The 9,382-nt window shown below is 54.3% G+C and overlaps 1 protein-coding gene across 1 annotated transcript; it reads right to left on the bottom strand.

Annotated features, from left to right (window-relative positions):
- Positions 1 to 6: 6 nt before the first annotated feature.
- On the bottom strand, positions 7 to 8,545 carry SLC2A1 (solute carrier family 2 member 1). The gene is made up of 10 exons (XM_009648287.2): positions 8,358 to 8,545; positions 6,579 to 6,671; positions 2,715 to 2,875; positions 2,280 to 2,520; positions 1,756 to 1,918; positions 1,485 to 1,672; positions 1,266 to 1,370; positions 1,077 to 1,178; positions 571 to 774; positions 7 to 265 (listed from the first exon to the last, which is right to left on the bottom strand). Exons 2-10 carry the CDS (start codon positions 6,669 to 6,671, stop codon positions 68 to 70), a joined length of 1,455 nt encoding a protein of 484 aa, XP_009646582.1. The 5' UTR covers positions 8,358 to 8,545; the 3' UTR covers positions 7 to 67.
- Positions 8,546 to 9,382: the final 837 nt, after the last annotated feature.

The following is a 9,382-nucleotide window of genomic DNA, read 5'->3' as shown; positions in this document are numbered from 1 at the left end:
GTGTTTTAAAAAAACAACCCCCAAGGACCTCGGGCGGGCGGGAGGAGCGGGCGGTGCCACGGGTGGGTTACACCTGGGAGTCGGCGCCCAAGCTGTGAAACTCATCTGGGGTTTTGTCACTCTGGCTCGCTCCCCCCTGACGGAAACCCGAGGCGATTTCGTCAAAGGTCCGACCCTTCGTCTCCGGCACCTTGAAGTAGGTGAAGATGAAGAAGAGGACTAGCAGCACCGTGAAGATGATGAAGACGTAGGAGCCACAGAGTTGCTGGGGAGGAGGAAAGAGGAGAAAGGGATAAGCACGTGGATGGAGAGGGTGCTCCAGCAGCGGGGCCAGGACGTCAGGCACAGGATGGTCTGGTGAGTGCTGCGCCCCCACCAGCCACCACGCACTAGGGCCTGGCCAACACCCTGTTCCTTCCCTAGATCCTGGCCCCCTCCCTCTTACCTCGGGGCGTTCACCCAACCAAACCATCGCAGTCCGGGTTTTAGGGCTCCAGAGGAGTCGCGCAACCCAAGGAGCGCAAAGAAAGGCCTTGCTCCCACCAAGAGCACCAGGAGATGATCAATTACCTCGACATACTGGAAGCCCATGCCCACGATGAAGTTCGAGGTCCAGTTGGACAGCCCGGCAACAGCAAAGGCAGCAGGGCGAGGGCCTTGGCTGAAAAGTTCTGCCACAATAAACCAGGGGATGGGGCCTGGGCCGATCTCAAAGAAGGCCACGAACCCGAAGATGGCCACGATGCTGAGGTAGGACATCCAGGGCATTTGGTCCTGGTCCAAGGGAGAGAGAGAAGGTCAGTCCGGTGATGGGGGACAAAGCATCCAGCCGTGCTAGATGATGAGACTCAAGTAAGCGTGGTGCTGGCAGAGAAGCCACAAGGTTTCTCCAGGTCAGAGACTGGATTGCTGGGACCTCAGGAGAGATCCGGGCAGCAGGGACCACTCAGCCATCACCTCTAGGAAGCCAAGTCCTTCCTCCTCTCCATCCAGACCTCCTCCTCGTCCAAGCCACCACAGCAAGGGGCAGGACCTCCCCGCCCAGCCCACCCATCCCCTCAATGCCCACCACTCACCAGCAGCGTCAGGGCAATGGTCATGAGCACCGCGCACCCCGCCATCCCCGCCAGGCCGATGAGGTGGAGGGTCCTGCGTCCAGCTCGTTCCACCACAAAGAGCTGTAGGATAGAGATGGGCGTCCATCAGCACAACCCCAGCCTGGAGGAAAAGCTTCCCCGAGGAGAGCCTGGTGGGCCAAAACTCACCGAAACAACCGTGAAAGCCGTGTTCACCACGCCAGAGCCAATGGTGGCGTAGACAGGCTGCTCCACACCCGCCTTCTCGAAGATGCTGGTGGAGTAGTAGAAGACCTACAAAGGGCAGGGATGTGCCATGAGGAAAGGAGTCAGGTCTTGGAGCCAGCACAACCCACATTCTGGGTGAAACAAGCTGACACACGGCACCCAGGTCCCCGCAGAACTCACCGCGTTGATCCCCGAGAGCTGTTGGGACAGCTGCAGGACGATGGCGATGAGGATGGGCTGGCGATACATGGGGGAACGGAAGAGCTCCATTATGGTGACCTTCTTCTCCCTCATCATTTGCCGGCTCTCCTCCTTCATCTCCTGGAGGTCACTGCTGACGTCCGTCGTGCCCCGCAGCTTCTTGAGGACTGAGGGGAGAGAAGTGGAGTGAGGAGCAGCTGAGGACCCTCCGGCACAGCAGGACAAGCTCGGGGACAGGGGGATCACTCACCACTCTTGGCTTTATTCTCCTCATTGCGGTTGATGAGGAGGAAGCGGGGGCTCTCAGGGGCAAAGGGCAGGATGATGCACTGCAGCAGGGCTGGGACAAAGATGAACCCCAGGAGCAGTGGCCAGAGTGAGTCATTTCCCATGATCAAGTCCAAACCAAACACCTGAGGAGAAGAGGGGTTGGAGCCACCTGTTCCCAGCTCAAGTTGGACCCAACTCTGCAGCTCGTGGCTGCATTACATGCTTGGGCACCCATCAGAGGGACACAGACAGCCGTGTTGCTTCCAGGCAGCCAATGGACATCACATCACGATGCTGCCTACCCCAAGCGTCAAGATCTCACAGCAGCCCTGCTCCTGCTGAGCTCCAGGTCCACCCCTCCAGCCCTGTCTCCTTCTGAAGGAGCAGATCCACTGCATGGGCAATGCCCTGCGCTGCTGCACCAAACCCCGTCCCCTGTAGACCCTGATGAGCATCAGCGTCAAAGATGGGGAACCCCCCTCTGGCTGGTTCTCTGGCACTTACTTGGGCGATGAGGATGCCCAAGACGATGCCAAGCTGGTGGAAGGTCCCCAGCGCGCCCCGCAGGGCAGTGGGTGACACCTCGCCCACATACATGGGCACAAAACCGGTGGTGAGGCCAGAGTAGAGGCCAATGATGAAGCGGCCGAGGATGAGCATCTCGAAGGAGAAAGCCATCTTGGAGAAGCCCATGAGGACGGCGGACACAAAGGCGAGAATATTGGACATCAGCATGGAGTTGCGGCTGGGGAGAGAAGGGCGGAGGGCGATGAGGACCATGGGGGTCAGAGAGGCTGAAAGGGTGTCGGGAGAACCCAAACATCAGCTCTTGACAGGAGGGAGGTGCCCAAAGCCACACCCACGGGATGCCAGAGTGGGGTGAGGCTGCACAACCCCCTTGTTGAGGTCCACCACAGCTCCCCCATGCTTGGTGCTCACCGTCCAAAGCGATTGACAAAGAGCCCCACGGAAAAGGATCCAATCATGCCTCCGACGGAGAAGATGGCAACAGAGAGGGACCAGAGCGTGGTGAGGGTGGCAGGGCTGATGGGCTCCTCATATCGGTACAGCCAGGTACGGTTGTAGAAGTCCTCAATCACCTGGGAAAGGGGTGGGAGAAATGAAGCCACGGGTTAAAACCATCCCCATTTCATCTGTGCCAACAGTGTTACCAGTTGCCCGGCCACCTACAGACCCTTGGCCAGCGAGCCCGGCTCACAAGACAATGCGTCATGGAGCCGGGAGCCGCCCAGCTGGTGGCTCGGCTCCAACCCAGGGGAGGAAACCTGATGGGATGTGTGAGGGAAATGCAGCAGGACAGGTTCTGGTCTCGTCCCTGACAACACAGGGCGACTGTGGGGAGGTCACACTCCTCCCCAGGGCACAGGAGGCAGGGAGGGATGCCTCCATCGCCGGAGGAGAAGCAACACAGGGAGGGGGGAGACGGCAGAGATGGTGGCGGAAGGTGAGGAAGACAGCAGGGCAGCTGATCAACTCCCATCCCCCTGAATTTAGTTTCTAGGGGTTTTTTTCCTGCAATACTTCTGTAACGCAATACTGCCGCTGTAATTCTGCAACACGGCAATGCTTCTGCGACGCTGACAAGGACAGGTGCTTGTTTTTAATCACCCTCTTCACAGAACACCCTTTTTTATGTATCTCATGTATTTTTTTTTAACGTATTTTTAAAGCCAGCCCACAGCTGAAAGCTTCAAGTCACTTAGTTAAGGGTCACCCATACCCAAAACAAAAAAGCAAAGGGCTCCACAACACGACCAACCAACCCTGGCTGGAAGGCGCAGAGATTTCGTGCAAGCAGGGGAAGCTGCGGCCACTCCAGCAGCTCAAAGACCTCGCCGCTTTGAAGGCTTTCACATGTGCTCAGCTCTCCATTAAGCGTTGGCACAATTGCGCTTCGTTTCCCAGTTTTCCCATCGCTTCAAGCACAGAAGAGAGCCCCTGGGAGCAGCAGTGCAAGAAACACAGCCCCTGCCACGTGCGTTGCTATAAATTACAGTAACATAATTTTTTTTGTTGTTCCTTTTACAAAGGCCCTAAACCATCAGGGTTTTAAGTGACTTCGTTTGCCTCCGGCTTCACCTGGAGGTTTTGATGCTCTGGGGGCTTTTTCCCCTTTTCCTAAGAAAACAAATAATTGATATTGTTATGATTTGGAGAACCCAGGACTGGCTCAGGCTCTCGGTGCAGGTACACAGTCTCTGCACACACCCCACCGAACCTTGCTGGGCTCTAAATTCCTCCCTACCTTCTTCAGAAGCCTCCAGCTCTCTCCCTCCCCTTGAAGCAGAAAAAAAAATAATCCAAGCGACAGTTTATCAAAAACTAGCACCCAAATACCCCCCTCCTGGCCCCCTTGCAACAAAGGATAGATGGAAAAACCCACCACGAGCCGGTTGTTGGGAGAGGAGAAGATGAAAAATTATCAGTTTCAACTAAGAAGCATGGGGGAAAAAAATCACTGCACATTGCAAAAGTTCAGGGGTTGCCCCCCGCCCTCATTTCATTTCAGCTGAGTGTTTCCTACCAGCCCTCGCCCAGTTTCAGGCCGTCCCCTCCGCATCACATCCGCAAGCACCCCACAAAGCACCGAGCCACTGTTTCAGCAGCGGGGAGGAGAACATTAAGAGGACTGTGGAACCGGTGCTCAGCACCCCCCGCCTGAGAAAGGAGCCTTTCTGCAGGGAGCCACTGCCAGCAACCGCTGCTGCGCTCGCATCACTGAAGCCAGGGGAATGATTCATCCCAGTCCCACACCCCCATGTATCCCAGTCCCAATCCTGCACCCCCATACATCTCCCCCTGCATCCCAACCCCAATCTTGCACCCCAATTTATCCCCACGCACCCCCATGCAGCCCCATCCTAATCCTGCATCCCCATGCATCCAAATCTTACATCCCAACCCTGCATCCCAATTTATCCTGATGCATTCTCACCCTGCACCCTCATGCATCCCTATCCCAATCCTGCACCCCCATGCATCCCCATCCTGCATCCTAACCCCTGTCCTGCACCCCAATTTATTCCCATGCATCCTCATCCTGCACCCCAATGCAGCCCCATCCCAACCCTGTGCACTGATGCATTCCAATCCTGATGCACCCCCATCCTGCACCCCAACACATCACCATTCCAACCCTGATGCATGCCCATCCTGCACCCCAACGCGTCCCCACCCTTAAAGGCAGGATGAGTCCCCGTGCCCAGAGCCTCCCGCTACCCAAGACAACACCCACCCTGCCTCCCCTCGCACCACCCAATAGAGCACCCCAAATCCTTTCCCCCCATTAGTTCTGTACCCCGAACGCAGTGTCACTTGCTGGGTGACTCGCCCCTAAAACACACAGCCCATCCCTGGCCTGAGCCCCGAAGATTTAATCCTAAAACACACGAGGGGAAACTGAGGCAACACCCCTCAGAGCAGAGGGGGTGTCTTGCTGTGCTGGGGGTCTGCAGGAATGGGAGCTCAGTCCCCAGGGGAGACCCCAGCTCAGACAGGGTCCCTGCCCACGTCACCCCAAGCAGCATTGCCCCGCATCAGGGGAGGATGGAGAAAAGTCCCTGGGGAAACCATGCACGTCCTCGGGACGCAGGGGCCGAGCTCCGATGCCAGGCAGTAATTACGGAGTACCTGCTCCCCACGGTGCCAGAGCTCAGGGAAACAGAAGGGCAGATGCCTCACAGCAGCTCCTCAGCACGCTTGCAGGGATTTCCCAGCTCACCGCTGTTTCAAACACCACTCCCATCGCCCGTCTCTGGACAAGGATGCTCAGCCAAACGCTGCCAGCGTGGATCAGCCCAGGGGAAGGCCAGGTCAAGATTTTTTTAGCAGGGCGATGCTTCCGGCAGATGGACGGGTGCACCGTGGCCGTGGGTGCCAGCACAGAGGACACTGGACAGGAGTCACAGCCTCCAGCCATGTGAAATCCCGCATGGGCCACTCACCGTGATTAAATGCAATGCAATACCTCGAATAAAGGCAATTTGCATCTTTATTGCTCTTTCCACACTGATGGGGGTCTGGGAAGTGTTGCACGGGGTCTTCTCTCCCACAGAGTTTTTTCAGAGCTCGAGGTGAGGTTTTGCAGCCCACTGGCTGATAATGGGATTAAAAACCTCGCGGCGTGAATCCTGCCTTGGTGGTTTTAATTATTTGGGATGGCGCACCAGAGGCTGTGATGATGCTCGGGGACAGGCTCTGCTCCCATGCGGCAGCAGCTGGACCCTGTTTCTCCTTCGGCACCTGAGCACCGCGTGGGGTTTCTGAGCCTTTAACACCTCAAATAGCCACATAATTTGGGGGAAGTCCAGTTTTTCAAGGCTCCCATGTACCCACTGGCACTACACTAGGGGAAGGAGCGAACACTTCCTGCTCTCCATCCCGTCCCAGGACCCCTCTCTCCTCCCAGAGAAGTCCTGCCCCGATGCTGCAGGACACAACCAGCGCGGTCATTCCCCTGCTTGGAGATGACTCAAACCCTAATTAGCTCCCAGACCTCTGCTAAAAGCTGAGGTTAAAAGTTACGCCGGTCCCACCCAGAGAGCATCCTGCACGCGTTCCTGAGATTTTTCCCGGCAAAAACACTAAGCGAGGAGGGAACTAATTCTCCTGGGAAGGCAGGAGCTAAGTAACTCCCTTGCAAATCCCATTACAGGCAGTAAGCTGCCTAGCGGGATGTACTATTTTAGCCAGGCTGGCAGCGCATGCAGGTTTGTTTTCGGGCACGGGGGGGTTGGGGAGGGTGGAATTTTGCCACGGCAAGGTTGCTCGGCGCACGCTCACCTTCTGCGGGGCGTTGATGACACCGGTGTTGTAGCCGAATTGCAAGGAACCCAGCACCGCTCCTCCCACGGCGAGCATGAGGCGAGCCGTCATCTGCAGGGAAAGGGGGAAGGCAACAAACAAAAGGGTTAAACTCGGGGTCCCAGCTATGCACCCCCTGTGAGAGAGGCATCCCGGGGAGCAGCGGGAGGATGAAGGCTGCTTGTAAGGTTGTGAGCATGAATATGTGTGATAAAAGAGAAAACTCGCGCTTTTTTTTTTTTTTTTTTTTTTTTTTTTTTTTTTTTTTTTTTTTTTTTTAAACAGCATCCACATGGGCTAGTGGGAAAAAAAAATTAAGAAATACTGTTTGGGGATTCCAGGAATTTTTTGCTTCTAGACTTGGGCAGGAGGTTTTATCTGGGCTCGCAGGGTCCCTTCTGAGGGCTCCACGTGACACGCAGGCAACACGCCAGGACAAGACGCTTTTGGGGACACCGTGGTGATGCCACTGGCTGGCCAAGCATCGTCCCAGCACCGGCGCAAGGATGCCCTGAACAGCCGCCGTTAATGAAGTTTTTGCCTCGGCGCCTAATTAACAGTCGCTAAGCAAAATCCCAACTATTTGGCAAGCCCTTCACCCGCCTCCTCTTCCTCCTGGCTTAAGCTGGAGCGACAATCAGAGCCTTGTTTGGGAGCAGGGTCAGGGCAGGCCAGCGCTTGGGCCACCTTCGTTAACAGCCCAATTATCCCAGGCAGATTTTCCCTGCGCTCAGCTCCAAGAACCGGGATCCGACATTCCCAGTTAATCAGCTTTGGGATGATCCACGTGAAATTTATAAGCCCTTTAATTTGGGGGGCTGGGCTCTCCCCGGTTATCCCAAGTACCGGTGCATCACCCCAATGCAGGGATGCTCCTCCAGCATCTCGGATTAATATTCCCAAGGGATTGGGGTCAGTCAGACCCCACCTAAATGCAAGCCCTCGATCAGGAGGGCTGACTGCAAAGAAAACACACCAAAAAAAGGGTATTTTCTTATTTAAGAAGCATCTTTTTTTTTTTAATAAATAATAAATATAAATAGGTGCTGCTCGTTGACCTCGCCTCTCCGGCCAAGCTGTCTCTCCCCGCGCTAAAGTTTGCAGGGAAAAAGCAACAGGGAATAAAGCCAGCCCTGTTAATGAAGCTCATTAATTAGGCTTGGCCCCAATACAACCCATCAGGGAGGTGTTGGCACTTGGTTTTGTTCAGCGCCTCTGAATAAACTCATCCCAAGAAGAAAATGCCCCGCTTGGGAGGGCAAAGACAGGCTGGAAAGTTGCTGGCATCCCAGAAAACCAAGGAAAAAGCCCCAAAAAAATCTGAAACCCTGACTCCAACCCCATCCATCTGCCTGCTCTGCAAAACTGCAGGAGGCAAGAGCAGGAAGGCCAAAAGCAACCCGTGCTAGAATAAATGTTTTTAAAAAAATGAGGGTTTTTTGGCCTTCGGGTGGTTTGGGGGAATTATATTTTTGTTTTGGGGTGTTTATGGGGTTTTAGATGATCTTTCTTTGCTTTTTGGGGCAGCGATTTTTACTTTCCATTGCTAAAGTCCGGCTTGCCCGCCCCAGGAAAGCTGCCGGGTGATCTTCCATGTCGGGCAGGCGCGCCGTGTGAGTCACAGCAGCACCGTGCTGCAGGGATGGGGACGCATCACGACATGAGCCATGCTCCCGCACCAGCCACTACCCCACAAACAAAAAATAAAGTTACTTTTGCTATTTTAACCTCCAGAAAAATAAAAACAAACCCCAAAACTTTAGTATCTTTGATGTCTAGCAAAACCCCCTCATATTCTTATTAAACCCCAGCAGCTCAAAGAGGCGAAGGGACTGCGCTGGTAGGAAGGCTGCCGGCATTTTTGGAGGCTCTGCCCAGGCAGGGTCACTGTGAGTCAGCTCCAAACACGCTGCCCGGCCCGATCCGGGAGCCTCTTGGCTTCAACTTCGCCATTAAAGGAAAGGCTTAAGATGGCGAGTTCGGTGTGGGGGGAGGGAGGGGGGGAAGTTGATTTTTCAGGACAGCCTTGCATGGGAAACTCCACAAAACCACACATGGGTTTTGTCGCATGGTTGCTGGTTTGTTTGTTGTTTTTTTTGTTTGGTTTTTTTTTTTTAAACTACTTGCAGAAAACAGCAGCTTTATTTGGAGTTTAGGGGGGAAAAAAAAACCAACCCCACAACGTCCTTCCCCTCACTGCTTTTATGCAATAAACTTATTTACAGCCTGCAGATATATAACACACCTGTTTTTTTTTTCCCCCTCTAGTAACTTAGAGGAAAGGGAGCACAGCGCTTGTAATTTTAATAAATTCAGGGGGTTTTTTGCTGCTTCCTGCTTCCTTCACCGCTCAAATACAGAAGCTGGGACACTTGGAGGAGACACTGGCCCGTGGGGTGACAGCAGCTCCCCCCAAGCCCCCAGCGGCCTGTGTTTGCCTTTACAATGCAATTTTTTTTTTTTTTAACCCTTCTTTTTTTCTTTTTCCTCCAGCGTGGAAGGATTTTGGAATGCTGCCTGCCTCAAGGAACAGGGAAATAAATAATCCCTTTAAAAAACAAAAAAATAATATTAAAAAAAGTTTGTCCTGGGAGGGAAAGTCAGGAAGATCCATATTTAAAAAGAGCCCATAAAAGTTAGCCACGAGGCTTTAACGAGCATCCCAGAAGATGATTGCAAGAGGTTCTGTCCTGGGACGGACGCAGGGGGTTATTGCGGGGAGGGGGTTGCCCACTTGTTTGCACACTTGCTGGAGTGAGGATAACCGGATCCAACCATTGCCT

This window comes from Egretta garzetta, unplaced genomic scaffold (genome assembly GCF_000687185.1).
Source record: "Egretta garzetta isolate BGI_Z169 unplaced genomic scaffold, ASM68718v1 scaffold1151, whole genome shotgun sequence".
Classification (NCBI taxonomy): Eukaryota; Metazoa; Chordata; class Aves; order Pelecaniformes; family Ardeidae; genus Egretta; species Egretta garzetta.
The sequence above is the reverse complement of the archived record's forward strand: the minus strand, read 5'-3'. Positions and strand labels throughout refer to the sequence as shown.

Coding starts and splice junctions, on each gene's coding strand:
- SLC2A1 (XM_009648287.2), bottom strand. CDS start 6,671: ATGACGGCTCGCCTCATGCTCGCCGTGGGAGGAGCGGTGCTGGGTTCC. Junction 1,371..1,484: donor AGCTCTCGGGGATCAACGCG/GTGAGTTCTGCG, acceptor TGCCCTTTGTAG/GTCTTCTACTACTCCACCAG. Junction 266..570: donor TGGGCTTCCAGTATGTCGAG/GTAATTGATCAT, acceptor CCTCCTCCCCAG/CAACTCTGTGGCTCCTACGT.